The sequence below is a fragment of the Odontomachus brunneus genome, unplaced genomic scaffold, assembly GCF_010583005.1.
Source record: "Odontomachus brunneus isolate Ranch 3 - 2012 unplaced genomic scaffold, Obru_v1 Obru_scaffold_021, whole genome shotgun sequence".
NCBI lineage: Eukaryota > Metazoa > Arthropoda > Insecta > Hymenoptera > Formicidae > Odontomachus > Odontomachus brunneus.
Genome location: NW_022639471.1, coordinates 1,175,177 through 1,200,585, shown reverse-complemented (window position 1 = coordinate 1,200,585; position 25,409 = coordinate 1,175,177). Strand labels below are relative to the sequence as shown.

Here is a 25,409-nt window from a genome sequence, read left to right as displayed (position 1 = left end):
CAAAATTAATAAATTCGAAAAGTGGGGGGCTAACTTCATACAGGCCAAATCTTGAGTGCAATTTTGCAAATAGATCATGAATTGATGCTGACGTGGAAACTTCAAACAAAGTGCTAATAAGACTTGATCAGAGGTAGTTAGCTAATTTTTTAAATAATTTAAGTAAAGAAACGATTATTAGTTAATAGTTAATGATTGATAAAATTACAAAGTAAATATTTTGATGAGTGTTACTATATTCTAAATAAATATGTATCTAATCTAATGAGGCATATCATACACAAGATAGAGCTTCATCAGACTTATAAGTTTAAGTGTTAATTTGTAAGAGCGTTATATGTCTGTGTAGGACTCAAGTGAACCTTTATAGGGCCTTGATAGAAGAGAAAACTGTCTAGGCTTTTTGTAATCTCCGTTTTCCATTCAGGTTTTTCTTTATTAGTATAGAATAGCTCCGAAAATCTAAAGAGATCGTTTCTTGCTTCGAGGATATTCAAAGTACTAGCAATTATTGATTCACCGTGTATAAAAGAAGAAAAAGTACTCACAGAATACCGCTGACGAATTTTACTAGTAGGAATACATAGTAGGATCGTACACTGCTGCTCAAGATGTTGAGGATCGAGTCGCCTAATAATGCGAGAATGAAAAGCGTTCTCATACCGACGTAGGGCGTTATGTAGTCCCATATGAATGCAGTCGTTGTTATAGCTAGGAAAATCAGATCTTGTGAGATCCCTCGCGAGTTCTGCCGGTCGAGTTTAATTTATGTGTCCTACCTACGTAAGGAATCGCGACGAGGACGCCTTTCCGGAAGAACGTGAGCTCGAGCTCGCACTCGGCCGACGCCAAGATGAACGCACCGGAAGTGGTGTCGAAAGTAGCGGTCCACGCGATTGGTAGCGCGGCGAGCAGCAGCAGCACGTTGAACAATCCATAGCCTGAAATAGCGAGGCAGTGAAATGCATGTGAAACGGTTGTAATTCAATAATCACGCCGGGAAAGAGAGGTCTTACCGATCGCGGAGATGGCTTTGTCGAAGTCAGCCGGTTCGTGAACGTTAGCATTGCCTGAAACACGAAGGAAGGCCTCGTGTTTATTACATAATAAACGGTTAAAAATATATTTCCAAGCATCTAAACAGATGCATTGCGCATTGCTTGCGAGTAAAAATATCCGATTGCACGGCCAATGATTTGTATAACTAATAATTGATGAATTATGATATATAATTTGTGTAATTTACAAACCGTAATTCATAAATATGTCATTTTAATATCTAAAAATACGATCCCCGCCTGTCCACTTACTTCCAGAGAGTTTTAACTTGAAACTTTTCACACATGCACTACGTTAACTTGAAACTTGTTACATATTTCACAACTCGCTGCGCGTCGTTTACAGGTAAACATCCGATTGCGACTGATGATTTATACAATTTATAATTTATGAATTACGATGTATAATTTGTATAATTTGCAATTCGTAATTTTCATGAATACACTATTTCAAGAACTAAAAGTACAGTCCACTTGCTTTTAGGGAGCTTTAACTTTGAACTTTTCATACACGTGCGAAACTCACACTTTTGGCATGATAAAATCGTGTTAAATGAATCTCCATGTCACTCTTACAACTCAATACGGCGATTATATATTAGATCAAATTCACATCTCTACATGTGCGTCAAAAAATACACACCCAATTCGGGTGCTTTGCTAAAATGCGAGTCAAACCGTCAGACTGTCCGGTTGCATCAACAAAAATACCGTGTGTAAACAATTCGCGAGAATTTCCCGCGTATACTCCGAAACTTTCAGGTCGTGAAAAGCTAACGCCCGTCAGTGCGCGTGCACGAGTAAATTACACGACCGTTCGGACTCGGAAGTGTGCCGAGGCGCCGACACCGTCGGGCTTTTCGCGAAAAGGACGTTCTCACCGGTTATCGTGGCGATCTTGTCATTGTCCCGGTCACTCGCGAGCATATCCGACACGGCGAGCTGAAGAGACGACTGCGCTCGACGTGATGTAGTCCCGCTCTTCCCAGCACTCAAAATAGAAGCCCGTCGTCGTCGTCGACGTCGTCGCCGGCGCTCAACCTCGCTGGCGATCTCGTTCGGCCGAGTGTCGTTCGCTCGCTCACTCGTTCGTTGAATTCTCTAAGTAAGGAAAAAATGAGTCGCGCCACGTACAGATTGTCCAGAAAGATTTCTGTCGTCGTGAAGGCAGAGGAGCAGGTGAAACTCGCGCACCGATGATTCAGATATGCGTTTCCTTTCCTCGGCGCGATTCGCAACTTCGCCGTCGATTCTACGCGAACGCGGTTTGATCGGACTCTACAGAAGCGCAAGCGAACTCTGGCCAGCTTCCCGTTCGCAGCCGCTCTGTAACCTGCCAATAAAAACGGGTCAAACGATCCAATTGTCAGGCGCGTCTCAGCTATTTCTCATTAAACGAGCATCTTCAGGTCTCGCCGATGTCGTCGATTATATCAATTTCTTTCTTGATAACATACTCTAATTTTTCTAAGAATAGTTTATCGAGTATCTCCTTGATTTATCTTTTTCTAGATAATTATATATTTTTCTAGAGGTGTGTGATATATTTCTCTTTCTTTCTCTCTCTCTCTCTCTCTCTCTCTCTCTCTCTATATATATATATATATATATATATATATATATATATATATATATATATATATATATATAAAAGAAATACGTGTTTACATAAAACATAAAATTAATTTATATATTTTTTTTAATACGACATGTATGTGTGTACGTGTGTATGTTCCTTTTCATTCGCAGTTTTTATGCTACGAACTTTTTATTTTTATTAAAGCCCGAGGGCATTTTTAATTAAAACTGAAAATACTACCTATTGTGTATCATGATAACACAGCGAGACATTTTCGAATATGACATAGCTTCGATACAAACATATTGTTTTCGATATTACGCGACACTTGAACCGCTGTTATCTCTAATTATACAAAATTAATTTGTCGATGATACCTGTCAAGGGTGCTGTCAGTAATACTGAAAGTTCGTGATTAAAAACATCACATGCTTTGCACCGAGCTCCAGTAGATGGGACGTGGAACTGTACGAAACAAATATTTTTACAATTCCTCGTAATTCCGCGGCGATAAACGGTAACAATCGCGCAAACCACGATACAATTCGAAGCATTAAATTATTACTAACTGAATGGGACATATGTACTGTTTTATTCCCGTGAATTTCAACAAGTTACTATCTCTCGATAAGATAAGCTCGATCACTGAAATTATCACATCCAGGGAATGACTGAAAATATTACAACGCGCATCGCAGCAATATTTTCTGATTTCTCACTGATGCATCGTCGCGATTATCCATCGAGATACGTTCATTCATACCGATAAAACATATTTGTTCAAACCTGCAGCACTTCCGTAAAAACGATATTCACCTTCACGATTCTGTTTATCACGACGATGGGAGAGGAGAGAAAATTTCTATCGCGGGCGCGCGCGCGCGAAGGGGAAATAGCTTCGTATTAAAGCCAAAATGGAGAGCACTCGTGGAAGCGGAGTGAGGAATCGAGGAAAAACTCGCGGCAAGAGTCGGAAGGAGATGCAGATGACCAGGATGAAACTCGGATGGAATCTGTGCGCGAGAAACGAGCGTTGATCAATTCGCGGGCGCGACGCGGCGCGACGCGACTTCCTCCGCGTGCCACTTATCGCGATTACAGATACAGTCACCGTAAATAGACGCTCACAATCGTCGTGAATTGACGCACGTATGCGTGCTGACACTCGCGCATTCCCGTTCACCACGACGCGTGGTGTCCTTAGCTGTCGAGATATGTCTGCAATTAGCGACCAAGAAAGTAGATCGGAACCGATACGCCTGTAATTTCACGCGTGAAATATGTCGAGAATCTCTCCAATTAAGGCCCGTTTCCATTAACGTCCTTAAATATCTATTAAATCTCAACTCAAGTTTAATTCTTTGTTTGAAGATGGCTTAAACTCAGATTAAGATTTAATGTCGTTAATGAGATCGTGCATAAGACCGTGAAAAGAAACAATCGAATTTCGTCGTCGGACGTCGCGATGTCACATCTGTAGGCAGCAATAATCTCGTAATTATCTCGATCTCGGTCTACAAAGTCACGTTTAATGCGCTCAAAGAGACTCGCCCCGTTTCCCCTCCACTTTCCACGGCGTGCATAAATGATAGATACAAAAGCAAACCCCTTTACTCGTTTTTATACTTCGCTGCACTGGGAGGTTGTAAATCCTTATTAAAATTCAACGGTGCACCACCCCCTCTTTGACGCAATTCTGTGTGGCCCATATCGCCCCGCGAGGCACACTGAGAACACGTTACTAATTTAGATAATAGCCGGCCGGGCTAAAAGGACGATTTTTCCTCTGCGCGCTTTTCCCGCCGCAAAGGCGGTCACGTCATTTCTCGTATGCAGACGTACGCTTTACGTCGGCAGAAACGGAAATGGATATTTGATCCGGCGGTGTTACGCCTGGCCTTTGGTCACCTGGCTCTCTCTCTCTCTCTCCCTTTTCCTCGATGTGTCCGACCCAGTTGACAAGAACACGAGAGTGCTACTGAGTTCAAACTGGATTCAAAGTCCTCTCTCTCACTGCTTCCCGACCGGTGATTTTCGCTTACCAGCAAGCTATACATACAAATTGCCGACACGTAGGAAAAGCTCTCGCGCGAGGTGATCGAAACGTTTTCGCTATCATCGCGTTTGACTCTCTAAAGTACATAATTAGTACATATAATACATTATATATATATATATGTATATATAATACAATTAGTATACATAATTAGTATATTCTTTACTAAAATTCTGAAATTCTTCATAATTGATAATTCAGTTATAAATATAGCATTGCCATCACACTGTAAAATCTCGCCGAGAAGAAGTTAATATTAGCTGTTGCTTCAAACGCAGAAAAACTTGGAACGCAGAATTTGTGTATTAAGATAAAAGAGTACTAATCTCTAGAATATATATACATACATTCTACGTTGAAAGTTTAAATATTTGTGTTTGAAAATCAAAATAAGAATGTCCTGAGTTATTAGCGCGCCTAAGCGTTAGTACTTTTATCTTATCGATCTTGTGATGTATCTTGTCTCCTTGGTCAGAGAATCAATGAGATATAAAATGGAACAGTAGAGTGTTCCTACTGGAAATTAATGAATATTTACTGATGAATTTACGATGAAATACTCCTTTTGTTGATTCAATTAGAAACCATTTTACTGATTCACTTTAAGAGAGTGCAAGTCCGGAGTCTGTCTTGTGTCCGGATGCAAAAATACCTATTTTGAAAATGAGCCAATTAACTTGCAATCGTATTATTCTAATATCTTGTTTCATTAGATGAATCTTAGATGTATGCCGAATCTTTTGAACTCTCAAAAGGAAATGTTTAACATTCTTCATCGTAAATTAATTTTTTTATACTACAAAATGGAGAACTCTGGAAAAAGAGTACGCTCTGTTTTAATTATGGAGATAATGAGAGCAAGAAATAACGAGAGAGGAACTGTTTCCATTTCTTCTCATTAGCGGGACGGAATTTACAAGATGGATATTTGTTTAACCGGTTAATGTGACATATGTAATTAGTAGAAATTGATTATTCTTTTTTCGTGCGAAGATTATCTTGTCAGATGCACTCGTCTTGCTTTTATCGCGATCTTGTGTACACTAAAACAGTTAGAACAATGGAGTTTTGCGCGGGCGCGCGCGAGGAGTTAATTGCGCAGACGTAACTACCAGCTATAAATGCCTGTAGTCTAGATAAGCCGATAACGTCGTTATCACTCGGCCAAAATACGCTCTCGCGATATTGGACAGATGCTCGGGCGCAAATAGAGAGGCAAAAATGATGCCTATGAAAAAACGTCGCGCCCCGAATCGGGACACGTGATAAAACACCGGCGATCCTTCGATGAATGACACCGTTAATTCGTCGCAAAAACTGCATCGCTGCTCGGCGCGTGTCGCTTCTGTGCATTCGATGCAGTGCTCGGAATTCCGGAAGAATCATCGTTCGCGCGCAGGTGCACGCGATGGAAATCACGCACTCGCATCGCCGCGTATCGATAATGATGATAGCGCGTCTGCGAGATAGCGCGCGGTGATAATAATTTTTTCTCGTTCCCGTCAGATTATCGAGAACAGATAGATTCTCATTTGCAGTTCCAATTCGCGACGGCGACGAAGGTGTTGTCGCCGTAAAACGTCGTACGCAGCTTATTCCGGCTCGAGTCAAACGAAAAAATGCTGGATAGACATTCTCGCGGTATCCGTATTTATTGCGGCGTCTATTCTCTTTTCAGCTTTTTTTTAACACAAAGCGTGAGAGAGAAGATAGTATAAACATGATAGTATTGATATATATACGATATTGATACGATTCAATGAATTGTATTTAAACAAAATATATCAATACTATCATGAATCGCGCGAATGTAGCTCTATTGATTTTCATTTTTTCGCGCTCCTCCATTTTCTTTTCTATCTCCCCTCTCTCTTTCTCTCGCTCTCTCGATTGTGTCCACCGTTAATTCACCACCATTACGCAAAATTTTATACGCATTTGTTCGCGTCAGATGTATCACGAACGTTAATCATAATCGATTAGGAACCGAAGAAGCGGGATGACTTGGAGGCGGTCGGGCGCGAGAGCAACATAAATTATCTCGGGCGTTGAAGTTCGACGGAAACTTGGGTAATTTCAAAGTCAAGTGCAGTTAGCCGGACAAGCGTAACACACTTATTGTTGAGCGTTCTATCGTAGATGACGTAAATGAAGCGACCTCGTAACCAGTCGGATACTTTTGCTGTAAACCTTCACTGAAGCCGGGCAAACAGCCACCGTCGACCACCACCCACACGTCAACTCCCTTCATTCGCCCTCCACCACCTACGCCTTCCCCTTCTCCACCACTACTACCATCACCATCACCCTGTGCTCTGCGCGCTCGATGGGGTAACTCCCTTAATGAGTTTCTCGGGTATTCGATGCGGAATGCGGGCTCTATTCAAACTTGTTTGGCTTTCGTAACGCCCGCTCTCCGGGATTCTTACGGCATTGCGTTGAGAACCGTAACGATATCTCGTTCCTTTAGTATCTACTTAGCTCTCGGCCGATTCATGACTCATATCGTTGGATCCCTTTTGCTCGACCGCGCGCGGAATCTCTACGTCCTGAGTAATTTAATGAGAAATATTCGCGTTAAAAGCAGAACGGTAGAAGCACCAATTCCCGGACATATATTGAACATTCTTATTGTTTTGGGCATTCTCATTGGTCCTTAATTACAAATATTCAAACCTTCAAGATAAAATATGTACACATACACGAATACCGATTTTCGGACACATACGTGATTCTTGCCACTCGTGTTGTTTTGGTCTTTAAATATCAATATTTAAACTTTTAGTATAGGATACATGGATATATTCAATATATGCATATATATTTTTATGTTACAAGTTTAAATTTGACTTTTTCTTAAATTTTTTCTCAAATTTGAAAGACGATTCGTTTTCGACGCAGATCAACAGATTGGCTCGGCACAGTCTCTTGGCGGCTCACGGTCGCAACGATATTTATATCCCAACGCCGCAATTATCTTGATTGGTCTTATTTTTGCAACGTATCCCAAGGAAACTTGATCAGTAAAATACGTAATTATTATTCCGAGCAATTACCGGAACCGTCGTTGAACGTTTGTTCGTATACAAATGAAGAAATTTAAATTAGGGGAACTAAAGAATATATTCTCGATTAATTAAAAGACTCGCAAACTCGTATAATCAGAATAATTGAAGTGGCACTTACGCTCGGTTACAATCACGAATCTGTTTGCGATACATTCACGTGATTCGCCTCTTTCCTCGAGTAAAAATTAGATCTCGCGAGTGTCTAGTCACGAAGTAGCAAATTCATGTTTAATCGTTCCTATCTGAATTTTTTTACTGATAATATGTCAATAATGTAGAGCTATCTTCTTCTGGCAGCTATCTAAAAGAGTTAACTAGTGGCTAAATAAGAGTAATTATAAGTAATTACTTTTATCTATAAGAGTAATTACAAGTAATTGAGTAATTACATACTTACAAATGGAAAATCATAAATAAATTAGCTAATGACTAGATAAAACAAATTGCATAGTTATGAGGTAAAATAACTCGACTGAATCGATTGGATTGGCGCAATCTTTTACGATACACGGCTGCACAACGATATCTATATCCCGGCGCCGCAATTACCTCGATTAGTCCTACTTTCGTAAACACACTCGAGAAAAAGTAAGTGAAAAAGGTGAAATAAGTAATCATTACTCGAAGTAATTACCAGATTCGTCGTTAAGATATACAATGTTGCGGCACTTCCGGCACTCGTACTCGCACTTTCCCTCGCGCTAATGTTTAGATGAGGAAACTCATATTAGAAAAATGAAAGAACGTCTAATGATGGAACTCACGAGAACTCATAACAGGAATAATTATCATGACGTTCTCTTACGACTGGTTATAATCACGCACCTGTTCGCCACACCTCCACACGACTTGCCGGTCCGTGCTCGACTCTCTATCCTTTTTTTGCGACCCTTCGTCCGGGGGATGAGTCTTTCTTGTATCGATTTCTCTCCTTCGTACGGACACGCAATTTTTCGATGACGCAATTTTTTACGATGACGCAAGATCGTAACGGTATTTCCGCGCCGCAATTACCCCGATTAGTCCTATTTTTGCAACGCGCTTAGAGGAACCTCATTTATCTCGATTGTTTGCGCGAGACGAAGACCTCCGATAACGTCGTCGACGGCGGCGGCGCTCAGAATTTCCGTGGAGAAAGCGAAAGATGAACTTCGTTTCACGTCGAGATCATCGACGAAGTCTTCGTTATCAGGTCGACGAGTTTAGGGATCGATCGAACGGTTGGTCGATCGGTCGTCGTGCCTCGGAAATCCGCGATTCCGTGTTTGCGAGCGAATTCGCGCGACGCGAAAAGTTCGCGTATCTCGACGAGCAGAACTTGGAAAATCCATCGCGCGGTGGACTTATCAATTCCGAATGGATTATCCTTCAACGATGCTGCGTCGCGCGTAGGAAACGCCTATAGCATTCGAGGTTATACACTTTTTCTCTTTTTCTGTTCGACTGCGAGTTAACACGATTACCGGAGTGCCTTGGATACGCGATCGCGACAGTATCTTCTCACAAACAAACCCAAAAAGTACACTCCGATTTCTTTCTAATTTGGCACAAATTAGCAGTACAAAAAATATTTAGGTTATATTTTTTCATTTTGAGTTTCACGGAGAGTTTATAGCTTTTTAATTTTCTCACTTTTATCATCAACAAGTACAACAAAAATGCATGAGAAATAAAATTGAATATAAAATATAGTTAAATAATTTTAATAAAATCGGCATAGCTGAAATACGAACCATTTTAAATTTCTTTAGCTGAGATTCCAACAGAAATATTTTAAATCTGTGCTAAATTAGTTAAAAATAGTTCGAATCTCGGCCAAACCGAGAAATTATTTGTATAAATAATTTTTTTCAACTTTTTACATGTTTTGTTTAAACATTTTATTATTTATGCAAATAATTTTACACATTTGACTTCATATTCATAATTAGTAAACCAGAAACGCCTATATCTTGTATTCAATTTTATTTCTTATGCATTTTTGTTGCACTTATTGATGATAGGAGTGAGAACATTAAAAAGTTATAAACTGCCCGTGAAACTCAAAGTAGATCAAAATGAAAAAATATGATCTAAATATTTTTTGTACTTCTACATTTGTGCTAAATTAGAAAGAAATTGAAGTGTAACTTTTGAGGAAGTTTACTTGTTAGCGAAATTCATCGAAGACTATTCCGAATGCAACTCGTCGAGATGCATTCGGAATCTAGTATTTATTATTGCGTCATTAATATCAATATAACGGAATCTCCCGTTTTCTCAATGTCATCGTGAATACCAACGATGACGCTTAAATCAGGATCTTTAGATCACATGAAAAACGACAATATCTGTTACAGCGCAATCCGACTAGAAATAATTTCCATGTTCTTGATCAAGTTGAACATGCTCTAATTTGTATAAGCTGATGTTAAGCTCTGATTGACTCTAATGGTTGCCATTGCAGTGTGGCAATCAAAACTGTAGACTATATTATTTTTCTTACATTAAAATAGCTTCTTCGATAAAAATTTTTGCTTGGAATATGGGATTGCAGAAAACAATAATTTGCAACTTTTCTTGTTTTGGGTAAAGAATTTCATAAAATCACCTTATACAAACCAGATAACTGATTGGTATCAAACTAATTAGAACTATGAGATAAATTTTTCGCCGGGAAGAGCTTAATGGGACTAATCGCGATGATGGATTTGCTTTTTCACCAAACAAGTCGTATGTCTCGCGTTATATGTTTGACTCGCACCGTCTTTTCGTCGTTCTCGAGCCCCTGACGTCTCTTTATGCAATCATATGCACCCTTCCGGACGTCGAACGTGCTCTTTCGCTTAATCCATCAATTCCGTAGCTAAATGACGATCCTGTGTAGGCACACACGCAAAGAGAAAGAGAGAGAGAGAGAGAGAGAGGGAAGGAAGGAGGGCACCGGCCATCCAATATCAGCCTCCTGCGACGTCCCTCGATCCTTGCGGCATGTGCTCTAACCGACGACTTAATGGAGCCCGGACCATACGGCGTCGCCCATGTGCCGTCTGTAATTTCTATGCTCACATCGACGTTGCGTCGTCATTGTGCGACGTACGTGACGCGCGGCTCCCGTAATTATATCCGGCGATTCGCCGCTAATGAAGGTACCGTGCGAGAGTACACGATATTAGCGCGAAGCGTCCAAGACGGACTATTAAGGCGAAACTCTCTGTCTGTCGAGCAGAGACTCGGTAGTAATTCGAGTTCCAGCTCGCCGAATGCGAGCTTAATGTTAGACATATCGAGGAGGAGGCCGTTTTGCCGATAATCGCTTCGTGATTCCTCCGTCGTTTTCAACAAGCAAGCAAGCAAGCGAAATGGAGGGAAATAGAGATATCGAAGCAGCTCTCGACTGGCACAGTGAGGTATAGGTCGCGGGTGTGCTGCTTGTGAAAAAGATATGACGACGATGAAAAAGTCAGAGGCCTGCGGGCTTCCCAAACGCGCGCGCTCGTAAAAAGGCGGAAACGTTCGAAGGAGGCCACGTACGTGCTGTTCAGGACGGCGAAATACCTCGTGGTCGTCCACGAAACCCGTAGATGCTCGCGTACGTTTCAGTTACCCGCTGCTGCTGCTCTCTCTCCCCCTCCCCCTCTCTCTCTTCCTCTCTTCCTCGCTTCTCGCTGTCTGTTTCCGTTTTCCTTACATGGCGCACCGGGGTGACGGTGCGGAAATACGAAGTGCCGCCCTTAAGTCGTCTATTACGGTTACTATCGCGGGAGTTTATTACCACGATGCTCCTGTATTCGTCGCGCGAATGTGATACGCATACGTTCGGCTAATATCCAGCATTTGTATTTAATCCGCGTATGATTCCTTGATACACCTCTAGAAAAGCAATACGCGCGTAGCGACGTCGCGAAAGGGTTAAAGCGATTAGGCACATGGTGAAGGATTAGAATCAGAGTTGTAAAAATATCAATTGAATTTTTCTCAATTTAATAATTGATTTGAATGAATATGTTTCAATGCGACTAATTGATGATTAATTTGAACCAAATCAACGTTGAAGAATGCTTAATTGACGATGGATTTGAACAAACTCAATCTCGTTCAATTGACAATTGAATTTGCTCCTATCAATCGCCAATTAAGCGGCTTTCAATTGAATTTACCAAGTCCAGTTGTTAATTGAATAAATTTGACTGAATTAGACTGGATTTGTTGAAATCAAATGTCGACTAAACGGCCCGGCGATTGAATTAGCTTATATTACCCCTCAATTAGACACGAAAATTAATTAAAAAAGTAATTAGTTACTCGCAATCCTGATTAGAATACGAGAAAGTTCACGATACCGGCGTATGCGATTACTCGCTCTCTGTCGTTGACTGTTATCTCGAGTCACGGGCCACGGAAAATTCGATTCCGCTGTGAGGCTCGCGGGCGCACCGAGCTAACGAACCGACAGACATCGAATTATGGCGGTGAGGAGAAAGAAACAACACGGGGATCTTCGGCGAGATCCACGGGCGAAATTGGCTTACGCCGCTGGTAAATGCGTTCTTCTGCGCGCCGTCCTCCGCGATGTCTGTCGTCGAGGACGGGGAGGGCGCGGCTATACTTGCCGGATAAATATAGTTACGGAACACCTTCGACTGCTCCACGGAGACAGATACAGCTGTTGACATATTTACTCTTAGATAGCGCGCTATATTCTTTCTCGCGACTCTCTTGAACGGCTGTTTGCGGATTTAGCCGGCGCGCGGAGTACTCGTCCGTTCTCATCCTCCACTTTCACTCGTCGTCTGAAATTAGTTAAGTTCAACGTCAGTTATCTCAGCTGATTCACCGCGATTGCGACGGAACCTGGATTCGCGATGTCTTCCATCGCCGAGATATTTTACGCCGAAAATGAAAAGTCCACGTCAAGAGGAAAGGAAGGAGAGAGGATGGGAGGAAGGAAGAAAGAGATGGAGGACAAAATAAATCCGCGAGGAGAAACTTAATTTCACATTCAAATACCGAGGTGTTTGACTTCGAGAGCAAATAGCCGCGCCAAAGGATTCTCATCAATTCTCTTTTTTTGAATGAGATAAAATAAAAATTTAATTTAGGATTCACTTCTATCCCGGGATATTTAACTGCGAAAACTGAAGAGGCCACGTGCGCGCGCGTCGAGTTTCTCATTAAATTTTCAGCCGCGCGAAAATCGCGGCCGAATTCATCGACCGTCGGTCCATCGACTGAACAGCGGTCCCTCACTACGCACTCCCTGTATAATACGAGCGGCGAACAATGTCGTGTCTCAATTTTGCTTATTCTCCCTTTCGGGCTGTCCAAATCAGCGGTGAAGCGCCTTAATTGTCCGACGTTGCCGGCGGACGAATGTGTGGCGTCAGAACGCGCTCGTATCGGCGACGAGAGCGGGGGTGAACGGGCAGAGAGGTTGGAAGAAAGGGTGAAAGCAATCAGCGGAAATTTCGCGAGCGGAATTTTCGCTTTTCGGGCGATCCCGGCGACCGTGACTCTCGCGGGATTCTCCCGAGATAATTGTTCGGTATACAACGCGGCACGCCGCGCCCTACCTCGTAACTGCTTCGCGTCAGCGAGCCGGCACGGTTGCGTGCGAAATAATAAATTCCGCGCGCTAATTGCGACAGCGGAGTACCTTTAAATCATGTACGACCGGCACGTCGGCCAGACCCTCTCCCCACAGGATCGATCGTCGTAATTGCGACGATGGATCGTGCAGAGATGAAGTAAAGTCCTTTCTCGCGTTTTTTCGCGTCTTGATTTTTCCCAAAAGACAATGAATCTTTGAGGTTGTGGGAATTTTCGAAATAATCTCTGTCGATCTCTTTTTCTCTCTCTCTCTCTCTCTCTCTCTCTCTCTCTCTCTCTCTCTCTCTCTTATTGCAGCATCTGTCGTGATTCTCCGTGCGCAAATTGTAATTCATGAGGGCAATGCGCGACGTAACGATATTCCGAAATTAACTAAATAATAATGATAGTAATCAGGCAAGCTCGTAGAAATTATAATGTGCGATTGGTATTTTCAACGCAGTCACATATTACCGATAGCTCGATTACGAATGTGTCCATACGTCTTCATGACACATAATTTCCCGTGTCAAAATTTTGATTCTCTTTCGACCTCAATATTCTATTTAAAATAATTTTGAAGTCTAAGGTAAAAGTATTAATGTCTAGACACGTATTTATATTTAAAGAGCAAAACAATGAGAATATTCAAAATTAGTTACATATCAGAGTATTGGTACTTTACTTTTGTCTTACTGGAATATTCTGAAGCCTACGTCAAGTCCTTTTGATTCTAAAGTCTACTTTGATGTTCTCAAGGCTCTTTTGTTTCTGTTTAAAATTTTATACTTTATACTTTATACCTTTAGCTTTAAAGGTCTTTTTTAGAATCTACAAGTGGCATTTCGTGCGTTTTCAGAAACATTAAGTAGGTTTTCAGTTTCCATGTGTATTAAACATACATTCTTCAGAATCCTTCAAATATTAGAAAATTTAAAGTAGGGCTAAAATTTCGACTCGACTTAATGACAAAACATTAACGCAATACGGTCTCGCATTTCTACTCGTGGAAAATCGGGATTGCGTCGAACGATCTGTCGGGAAATTTCTCGGGGGGATACGGTTTTCCCCGCGGGTATCGCGTATGGCGACTCATTATCGTTGACATTATCGCGATCACGGGACCTGCTGGCGGCGTAGAATGGGCCTGGATTGCGATGCACTAGGCGTGCGTGTTCAACATTGCGTCGACGAATCCGCAGACTCCATTGATGTAAGCAAATATTGGAAACACGTCGGCTTTGGCGCTAACGTCAAAAGCTAATGACACAAAGACAAACCCAGTCGCGTTAATCCGCTTCTGCAGCGCCCCGCGCGACCTCTCCAAAGCCGGATCCCGCGTTAATTCACGCGAGCTGTAAGGATCATAGCCCGGATGCTACGGTCTCGGTTCTCCCTTTGGCTGTAACGTAATCTCAGATACATTGGCGACGTGAAATAACGGGACCGCGGCGTTATATGTACACGGTGTGCCAAACGCCACAAATACGTTCCATTTGACATCGACGTAGAGCGCACTTTGCAGTCGCATTTACGCCGATTTGTAGCTGCGGGATTTTCTTTTCAAGCTTTATCGACCGGCTTTTCACGACGGTGGTACGCGAATCGAATCGACTCGAGAAGTAAAAGAGGGAGATGTTTCGAGAGGGATGATTAATTTAGGAAATTTTGCTCCTCTTTATTCGCATGTGTATATAGAAAATCAGAAGCGCGACGTTCTCTCAATTCGTATCTTTGCCGTATCTTCTCCAATATATGTCCCTTTATCTTACTCTTTTCTTTGCTCTCCATCTTTACTATTCGATGTCCAAGAGAGAGCTCCCATAGTGCAATATTCCGGTTGTTTGTCTACGGATCTTTTTTAATGGAATTTGTCATTGCCCCCGTCTTACTGCAGGCGCTCTACTTCCAGGACTCGGGGACTCTTTTATTTTCACTTCCCGTTACACATGCGCTTTGTATCGAGCATTTGCATCTCCGTTTCTCCCTCGGCCGACATTTCCCCGACAGCTTCGTACGTCTCTTCCGTGAAATTATCTCTCGAAATTCTCTTTTCCTACGAGTTTCTCCCGAAAAGGCGCGGTCCTCTCATAAAACGCGCAGCGTCTAAACCGAGACCTTTTAGCGAGAGGAAATTTCTGAAAATTTCCATGTCAATTAGAATTTCCTAGATGTGGCAGCGTCAACGCGTCTCTTTGATCACTCCATCGCGCTTTCCTACAAACTGTCATAAATCGTTGCAATCGAACGATTATCGCAACGAGGAAAAAGGAAGAGATGGAAAGGAAGTCAAGCAGGAAGGAAAGCGAAGGGCGGCTCGGTGGAAAGAAATTCCCGAAGATTCCTCTCGAAGGTGGTGCCGCCGCTACCGCGGTAACCCACTTTACTAGTCACCCGCTACTGCCTCCTCGTCCTACTCTCCTCTCCTCTCCTCTCCTCTCCTCTCTTCTCTTCTCCTCTCCTCTCTTCTCTTCTCCTCTCCTCTCCTCTCTTTTCCTCTCCTACTCTCCTCTCTTCATCTCTCCTCCTCGTTCCTCGAATTCTTCCGTTTGTTTGCGCCGACGTGTACACGACGTGTACGAGATACGTTCCGTGCTACACTCACGACGTTACAGGAGCTCTTTGGAGCGAGAGATATTCGAGGTAGCCAATTTATTTTCCCGGCTGATTCTTCAAAGAACCTTCGGTCGGTATGTCGCCCTACAGAACGACGAACTGCTGACGTTCCGTCCCGTAGATGCGACCCCCGCCGAAGGCATCTCCCGTAGACGGGAGTAGAACTCCCTTCCATGTCCTCGAACAGAATAGAAACCTTCTGTCTTCGAACTATTTCAATAGAACCGAGAAATGTCCATATAGCGAAAGACCCTTCTTCCGACAGAGTCCCTTCATACTATTCGCGCTTGGTAAATTGCGCACACTCGTTAGATTTGGCACACCCTATACAGCGCTGTATAATTCGGGAAGGGCAGGGTAATTTACAATCCATCGACACGGTAATACTGTTATTCTGACGAGAGCTGAAACTTCAATGGGACATTATGCGGGAGATGAGACGGCGAGGGGTGAGACGACAACGACGAAGATGACGATGAAGACGACTACGAGACTGGAGTGGCTGAGAAGCCCCGAGAAGAAGCTCAGGAGTGTGATCTTTCCTCTCCGAGTTTCAGTCGTCGACTTTCGCCCGTGAATTTACATACGGGCTCCCTCCTTCGTCGTGTTTCCTTCGTGCCATGTAAGAGTTATTCCAACGATGTCGACCGTTTTTCGTTTGAATCGTCACGTAGTTCGCGGGTATTTGTGGCGCGAGAAATGGGGGATGTGCATGTACTCGACAGCCGCCAAGTGTCGCTTTTATGAAGAACATACGCGTCTCCCGTTGACAAGATCATTCGTTATCATTGATTTCGGGATTTCACGAAGAATCGATCGCAGAAATTCCAAACCCAAAACGCGCTTTTGTTCCACGTTTATTGCACGAGATTCGGCACGATTAAGACGCACAACTAACGACAAATGTCGTTAACACCGCAAAGAACACCGCTGTACAAGTCATAAGCATCCTTAGTCAGGACCCTACGCCCCCGTCTGCCCTACGGGCACGTGCAGATTCTCCCGAGGATTCCTATTTACGTCCTACGGAGGAACAGTCCTTAGGCTTCCACGGTCTCTTATCTCTCCGCCTCCAACCTCTTTTCACTCTTTCATGATGAACTACGGCGGAGACTACAGCAGAAGTAGAAGCGCCCCGGGTCGATGCCGTGGAGAAGGGGGTAGAAACAGAGAGAGAAAGAGAAAGAGAGCGCGTAAAAGGCGCCGGAAGAGGAAGGCCTCTCCCTCACTTTGTTTTCCGCGGGCGCGCCATAAGCGTTAATTAAATTACGTCCTCGAAGGAAAAGCGAGAGACAGAAAGAGAGAGAGAGAGAGAGAGAGAGAGAGGAAGGGAAAGAGAGAGAGGAAGATAGGCTGAGAAAAAGAAGTTCCCTTTAAAACTCGCCGGCGGCCGTCGTTTCGCGAAAAACCGTAAGAATTTGTTCGCGTTTGATGTGTCCCGCCAGACGGACATCAATTTCTGCTCGGGATAGCGGTGTGGAAATAGTAGGTGAAAAGCGCGGGGTCTGAATTAAGAAGTTGAAATTTTCCCTCCCGACGCCCTCCAATATTTAGGAGCTCGGCGGGCTTCTCGGACCGGACCTGCGAGATCGCCAAAGAGAATTTCGCGCAAAGACGAGAGGAGGAGGTTATGCACACGGCATCATCGATGAGCACGTAGCGTCTTCCCGGGTGTATCGCCGGTCTCGAACGTGACGGGAAAATACTTTCGTACTTTATATAGGTGAACACGTATGTATGTGCTTGTCCATCTGTCTCTCAATACTGTCGGTCCTGCCCGCTCGCCTGCCCACCCCGTTCTTACTTTTCGTTTATATTTTATGAACGCCGCTAGATCGAAACGTACCCAGCGGATGTTCGCACAAAATCCTGCCAAAATGTTATCGGCAAGCAGAGGGGCAAGAGAGGGTGTCGCGATCTCCTCTCGACGATAAAGTCGTCGATTCTTGGACGAGTAAATTTGTTCGTGGAAAGCATATCGTTTGTTCTCGCGTCGATCTTCTAATGCCCACGGCTGGCTTCTCCCTCCGCTTTCCCCCCCTCTCTCTCTCTCTCTCTCTCTCTCTCTCTCTCTCTCTCTATCTATCTATCTATCTATCTCTCTATCTCTTTCTTTCTCTCTCTCTCTCTTTTGTTCAATTTGATCCCCGAATCCATTCAACTTTCATTCCCCGTAACTCGAGGGCCATCGACAGTCCTGGCGTTGGAGGAGCCGCCGTTGCGCGCTCCAAGTTCGGCTTCTAGTACCTGCTGCTTCGGCAAAAGCAGCCGATTTGCGAAACATCTCGCCGCACTACACGTCGGCGGCTCCGTTTCTCCCGTCACAGCCGGGGCTCTTCACCTTCTTCCAGCGGTCCTCGATGTCTTTACCCGGCAATTACCGTAACTCTCTTTATCTACGGCCGGGTCCCTTCCATTCGCCCTCGCCCGCAGTCCGATCCGCAGAAGCCCCTTTTTCCCAGGTTCTGCCATATAGAGCAGCCGGATCCTTCGTCGAGCAGCCGATGGCCGGTTGCTCCGCTCCCTCGAGAACGATGTTCGCGCCGTCGTTTGCGAGGCGCACACCACGAGGCTAATGTCTCCCCGTAAAAAGAGGCGGGAATCGCGTCGTTCCCTTGGTCGTGCGGCGAGAGCTCGGAAATTTATCTCACCTCCGGCGCCGCGGACTTTGTTAGGATTCGAGCGCCTTTCTCTCTCGCGAAAAGGGTGACCGCGTAATTTGGCCGGCAACCGGAAACGTCAATTGGAAATTGCGCGGGCTTATTCTTCCTCCGTGAGTCGAGGTCATACTTAATGGACCGTTCGTGTTGTTGTGGAGACAGTCGTTCGGCTCTGGAATCCTGCATCGCGCGGTTACGCTTCGTTAACGAACTACTAATTCAATTAGACACTCGTCGTCTGCGAGTACTCATTCCATTCGCTCCGATGGCTCGTGTTTCTCTTTGATTCGCCGGTTTGGCGAACGCACGCGCTCGGCGGCACGGAATTAATGCGCGTACGCGCGTGTGACGTTGCGGTTTCGCGAGATGCGTTCTCCCCTCGCGTCCCTAACCGAGGGGTGCTCCATTGAATCGACTTAAACCACCACGACTTGCGCGTGCAAACTTGCGCTCGCGGTGACAACTTCGACGCTCAGGATTTTAATTCCGCGATCGCAGCACCGGCTGCAGTGAGCCTAAGCGTAAATCGGATTATTATTACGGATTATTACGCCTCGTGGCTCACATCCCGCGAAAGTCGCCGCGGAAGGACTCGCTTGTTTCCGTCGAGGTGCTAACTCCCGCACAGAGAGTCCATTACGGAGAAGTGCGAATGGTCAGTGTGTAACGTCGGAGTGGCTTTTGAAGAAGGTGAGATTTTTTAAACGAGCACGTCAGCCAGTAGTAGCAAAAACGCAGACCACACCGCATAGAATCCCCGTACTTAATTTTAACGCCGGGTTCTCTCAACTTTAACGAGAAATGTCTTAAGAGCACCCAAAAAGGTATAATCTCATGCTCAGCGGAATCCTCTTATGTATTGGCCTCGAGAGGATTCTTATGAAATCAAAAGCAAAATATTCTACACCTAAAAACTCCAGCTACAAGATGCTGTTTCGTCATTAGTGCTGCACTATCGCTTTCACAATGAATGAACCAAAGTGTGACTAACATGACTCCGACTTGACCCGGTCTCCTCTGTATTAGACCAAGGCAATTTTGGCATGTACATTTACACTCTCGGACATATATGTAAATTTAGCGAGTAATGTCTTGCTCGCTTTGATTGACCGCTTACTCGCGTTGTCTGATATAAGTTTTGGCATCTCACGACTCTTGGTATCGTCGGAATATTCATTGGCCTCAAATTCCAAAATTAATTATGCTCATTTCTTGATAGTATTTTCCCAATCGTGTTGATCGGATACCAAATAGACGTATCGTCGTTGTCGGTGAGTCTTTCCACTGCTCAAGATGCCACAAGCGATACGTGCTTGCGCGCACATCACGCATACGTTGTCCGTAAACGTAACACGAACTTATTTGAGGAGTACATACATTTTCTGCTTATCTCGACAGAATATTTTGTTTGAGGAGTTCGCGTACAGGTCCTCGTAATTTATCGGGCGTCCGTTATTCGTTTTTTCGAGGGAGTCCCGTCAAACGAAGCGTGTGCAGGGTCAAACGAAGTCTCGGACTGTCGGACTGCCTTCTTTTTTTGCTCTCGCCAATCCGGAATATCGCCGCGTTGGCTTTTTCGGCCGATCGCAGCTGTAGGTCGCGGAGAACTCGGCAGGAAGAGAGAGAAAGACGATGGGCTTTAAACCGGAAGAAGGCAGCGTGAAATTGAAAGGACCGCTAGCTCGAGAACGAGGCGAGACGCGCGCAATAATGAATTCCAGACACCTTTCCGAGAGAGATAGAGAACTCCTGCCTCGCGTTCTCGCGCTCTCGTCGAACGGAAACTTTCCGAGAGAATGGAAATGCTCGTGGGTATCGCGCGATTTCTGAATATTCCGCGAGGTAGGCGCCAGGATTCTTCTTCGAGATGATGTCTCGCTTCGAGTACACCGCTGCACTCGCGTTTGTCCTGGCTCGAAAAGCTTTTCGGAACTCACCATCTGCGTTATGTCTTTCGCGCCGTGTCGTTCGCTGCTCCACGCTGGGGCGAAACGTGGAAAGCCCCGCGATAAGAGCCGCGAGTCGCGGGAACGGTTGATCTTCGTTGGACTCGCCGGAACTTTATCAAAGCGCCGTGCGAACGAATAGTTTTACTCGCGATAACAGCTGCCTCTCGATACTCCGCCCAAGCCGGCTGTCTTTTACTACTTTGGCCGATTTTCTCCCGACCCCGGGAAAAATCCTCTCCGCCTTTCCAGCCTTTCCTCTCGAAATTCGCTCGTAAAAGTGAGAATATCGCGCGCGCGCGCGCGAATTTTCGACTGACGATTTATAAGAGTAATTTCTGGCGCGTTTGATTAACTCCTCACTCGGCTCGCTCGGCGCGACATGTCGCACTCTTCTCTCGTGTGTGCGCTTCAAATATTAAGATATTTACTTGGGCGTGCCGTGGAAGGGCGCAGGAGGAAACTTGCGGGCTCTTTACGACCCGCTTGCGAGCCGGGTATTCAAAGTTACACGACGAGTTTACACACTGGCGGAATTAAGCGGGTCATCGGGCCGTTGCGATGGACATTTTACGGGCGGTTGCATAAAAAACTCGTGTGCGAGTTGGGGCGCGTGCATGCCGAAACGGGCGGCGTTACACTTCAGGGGGGAGTCGTTACTTCGCGCATGTAACGCGACCAACGCCGCGCGCACTTCGATGCGCTTTTCCGATGCATTCGGTGAAGATGGGAAGTGAGCGGCGCTTCCCCACTATGCGCGCGTGCATCCGAAAATTCAGGTCGCTGTTTCCGCGGTATCCGGGTCGAGGAAGTTCATAGACCGGGGTCTTCATTTATTGAGATTGATAACGTTATACACGGTAATCCCCGTCCTTCCTCTTGCGTATCTCTCGGCACAGACTGTTTCTCGCGCGAGATCCACCAACTGAGTTATGGTTATTATTATTATTATTATTATGGCATTATTATTGTTAATATCTTCTCTTCGGTGCGGACGCCCGCAATTCAAAGTCAAATTACCAATTTGGACCAATCCAAAGTAATTTGAACCTGACCACTGCAGGACATACACTTGCAACGTATATCTCATTAAACAGCCGAATCGCGCGAAATCTCTCTCTCTCTCTCTCTCTCTCTATTGTTGGCGAATCATTATCCCGCTCTCGAATTACACAAATAACAACCGTTTCTCGACCGACCACGATTGTGAATTGAATTTGGCAGCGTTTTGCTGCTGCTCCGTCGGGAGTGTCTGTGGTCAAGGAATGCCTTGTGCTACTTCGAATTTACTTTCTACTCCGTGTCGCGGAACGAGAGACCCTTCAGACGCCTCGAGGATCTATCTCGTTCGAGTGCCAATCGTTTTTGAAAAGCCTCGTCGCTCCTCCGACGTGAATTTCGAATGCGAATCGACCGCGCATCACGTCCGGCATACATACATCGGCCGTTGCCGAGCCATGCCTGTCGAAATTGCACTTTTTTGAAATCGCGATATCTTTTATTGTTGAAGAGTCGCTTCTTGTTTTAGTGTCACGCATTAATTTGGTTTTACTGTTTGAGTGTGTCCGTGTGATTAATTAATACGTTATCTTTGACTTATTGAAACTACGTCAGAGACCGGTTGAAAAACAACGGCCAGCCAGTTATTTCAAGAATTAAGGCGAGAAAAGAATAGCGCTGTCGCGGAATTTAAATTTTCCCGGCCACGTGCATTTCGTCGGATTTTCTCGGATACGACGGAATTTAGCCAGAATCCGCGTTAGTTCGGGCTACATTTCTCTTTGTTTAACAGTAGGTAAATCCAGGTTGTGCGAGGTGGATGTATATACAGCGCGCGGAGAAAATGAAATTTTTTGACAATGTCCCTCTCTAGAAGGAGAAGAAGTGTTTTTTGCAAAAAGCGCGCGAGAAAAATGTATTGTCAGGATTTTCGAAACAGTTTATTTCTCGACGGATAAAAACAACAGAATATCCGGGCAGGACTGAGTCCGGGAAAAATATCGTTTTGGATAGTGCCAAGTTTGTACTTTTTTGTTTCTTTTTTCCAATAAACAACGAAGGAACAAATCAGAGGAGATCCAACGTCAAAGTGCTACGCGTGAGCGCTCACGGAGCAGCCTCCTGCCGGGTGGAAAATCATTTCGCGAGACCCCCTATCCCGAAAGTATCGATACCTCTCCCGTGGCATTAGAGAACCGCTCGTTGCGGATGATTCGCGCGGAACGCCGAAGAGAATGAAGAGCGCGCGTCGTTTCTCTCCCCGATATCGTCCGCCTTCTTTCCCCGGACGTAAGAGGCGCGTAATATCGCGCAGACTTTCCATTACCTCTTCCGCCCGAGCGATCGCGCACCCACACCTTTCCCTTCCGCGCGGATCCCATTTCTCGCGTGCCCCGCGGCGAAAGCGAGACGAAAAAAATGCGAAATTTCTCTCATCCCTCTCTCAGCTCGCGTAAAAATCTGCCTCGCTGCCACCCCTGCGAAGCCGGCTGCGACTCCTTGCCGTCGACCGGACGTGAATTTCCCGCGCGATTGAATATGCAATCCACAGCCGACGACATATATGTTTTATTCATAATATACATTATATGTATATCTATTTTTTTATGTATATTTTTATAATCACATGAATATATGCACCGAGAGAGAAAATCTAAGAAATAAGGCATTTATGCGGTGGCTACTAATATAATATATTTATCAAAAAATAGGAAAAAGGGCAATTTGAGTTTAAGCACAGGACTAATAGTGCTATATACCATATGGGTAAAAACCTTCCTTGTGTTAGGAAATTGTGTAATATTTATTGAACATGAATAATCAATATAAAACAATCATACGTTTCGACTCAACCATGAACCCTCTTCAGTGATAATAAAACTCAAGGTGTACGACACGAACGCATTACAATTAGTAAAAGACCTGCGCAAATTGACATGAATGTTAGTCGCAATATTAAAGCCGACAAGACCGTTACCGAAATAATATTAAGTAATAAATTAATATTGAGAAGTAGCCGTCATAACTATAAAAAACATATAAAATAAAATAAAAATAAGTAATTGAAATATAATAAATAACTAGAACTGACAATATAAAATACCTTTGTTGAGTTCAGCTAAAAGTAAACCGATCCTGTCAACGATAACATCGCCACGTCTTCGAAATACAAATAATTACAAATTTATCTGCTTAGTATTAACATTGCGGAAACGACTTGTGGAAGAGAAAGAAACCAAAACAAAGTTTATTTTCAAAACAAGCCGCAGTAGCTGGTGCCCAAATATTCAGTACCCTTTTGTGAGTTAAGACCTTGCTTCTGAAATTTGATGAAAATCATTTCTGAGATCAGGCGTTTTAAGTAAAAGCGTTCCTCATGTAAAACTTTGACATGATCCCAATCAAAATCATGGTTATTCCTCAAACGATGTTCCTGTATGGCCATTAACTCCACCATAGAACTTTTAGGAATTCTCCTATGCTCGCCAATACGTGTAGAGAGTCTTCTATTAGTTTGACCAATGTAAGAAGCATCACAGCCACTGCATTGCAACCTATATACATTATTATGGAAACCAAGAGGCAACCTGTTTTTATGCACACGAATTAATCCTGATAATTTATTAGTGCAAAAATAAGCAACATCTGTCAAATTATTTCTAAAAAGCTTTGTCAGTCTTTTCGAAATTGAACCACAAAATGGTAAGGTAAAATATTTTTTATCACACCCAGAAACTGTCAAATTTGTTTCTACTGTCTCTGTACTTCGTCCACCATTCACAATAAGAAATCTCAGTCTACGTTTAATAACTTTAAAAATTAAGTCAAAAGGATAATTATTATTAATTAACGTCAAAATGATAAAATCCAAATTTTTCATATGGAAAGAAGGATTACTAAGATAAAACATCCTATCAACCAAGCCAATAATTATGCCAATCTTGTGTTGAATAGGATGGAAAGACAAATAATTAAGGTATCGACCAGAAAACGTTGGTTTATGATACCAGTCAAAAATAATTGTGTTATTAACAGTGTAGTGTCTAAGAAGTTAATACAGTTATCTCCTATCTCCATTGTGAACTGAAGACGAGGATGGAACGAGTTAAAAATGTGCAATATGTTATCCAAAAACTCCTTAGGAGCCGCTAAAAGAATATCGTCAACATATCTAAAATATAAATAATATATTTACACTCAGAGAAAATGATATATGGCGATAGCAACTATTTATGTGACAATTATAGTTTCTCTCTCTCTCTCTCTCTTTCTCTGAGAATACTTATATTAATATAAAATACTTTTCAAGTATAAAATATTTTTCAACATAAAATATCTAATATCATTATAAAAAAGAATCTGATTATATATATATATATATATATATATATATATATATATATATATATATATAAAATCTAATATGAAATTCACAAAATATGAAATATATATATATTTCTAAGATAAAATATTTTTTTAAATAAGAAAATATACGCTTTTTTTAAATCTTAGCACTATTCGTGAAAGCAATTATTTATTCTACTTAAATAAAGGATTTTTAAAGAAATATGTTGTTTTTTAGTGTACCCATCGAATAAATATTTCCCATTTCTTAGATATTTTTTTCTCTCAGTGTGGGCGATGTTTCTGAGACATTATTTTCTTCCTAAGTGGGCTCGGTATTGAATGGATCACCGGTGACAGTTTCCTTCGAGGCGACATTCGGGTGTCTACTCGCGTCTGCCGTATCTCGCGTTACATCAGAAATCCTAGTGCTCAGAGGACTGTTATCGCGTTAGTATCGGTGTCCTCTGACGGATCCATCGACGGTGTCCCTTAGAAGGAGACAGAGAGAGAG

At 43.5% G+C, this 25,409-nt stretch overlaps 2 protein-coding genes across 6 annotated transcripts in view; one reads left to right on the top strand and one right to left on the bottom strand.

Annotated features, from left to right (window-relative positions):
• LOC116842132 (synaptic vesicle glycoprotein 2B-like) overlaps positions 1-8,735 on the bottom strand; it is a 16,880-nt gene extending 8,145 nt beyond the window's left edge. Inside the window, exons 1-6 of one of the 5 annotated variants that reach the window (XM_032810879.1) lie at positions 3,454-3,746; positions 3,015-3,102; positions 1,940-2,391; positions 1,017-1,070; positions 780-941; positions 549-711 (exon numbers count right to left, since the gene is read on the bottom strand). In XM_032810879.1, coding sequence (XP_032666770.1) covers positions 549-711; positions 780-941; positions 1,017-1,070; positions 1,940-1,985 — 425 coding nt within the window. In that variant the 5' untranslated portion in view covers positions 1,986-2,391; positions 3,015-3,102; positions 3,454-3,746. Of the gene's footprint in view, positions 1-548; positions 712-779; positions 942-1,016; positions 1,071-1,939; positions 2,392-3,014; positions 3,196-3,453; positions 3,747-8,586 lie in introns of those variants that run through there. The other 4 variants (XM_032810881.1, XM_032810882.1, XM_032810883.1 and 1 more) reach the window with 4 other exon arrangements.
• Positions 1-25,409, top strand: part of LOC116842134 (ATPase family AAA domain-containing protein 1-B-like) — a 188,467-nt gene that overhangs the window by 11,245 nt on the left and 151,813 nt on the right.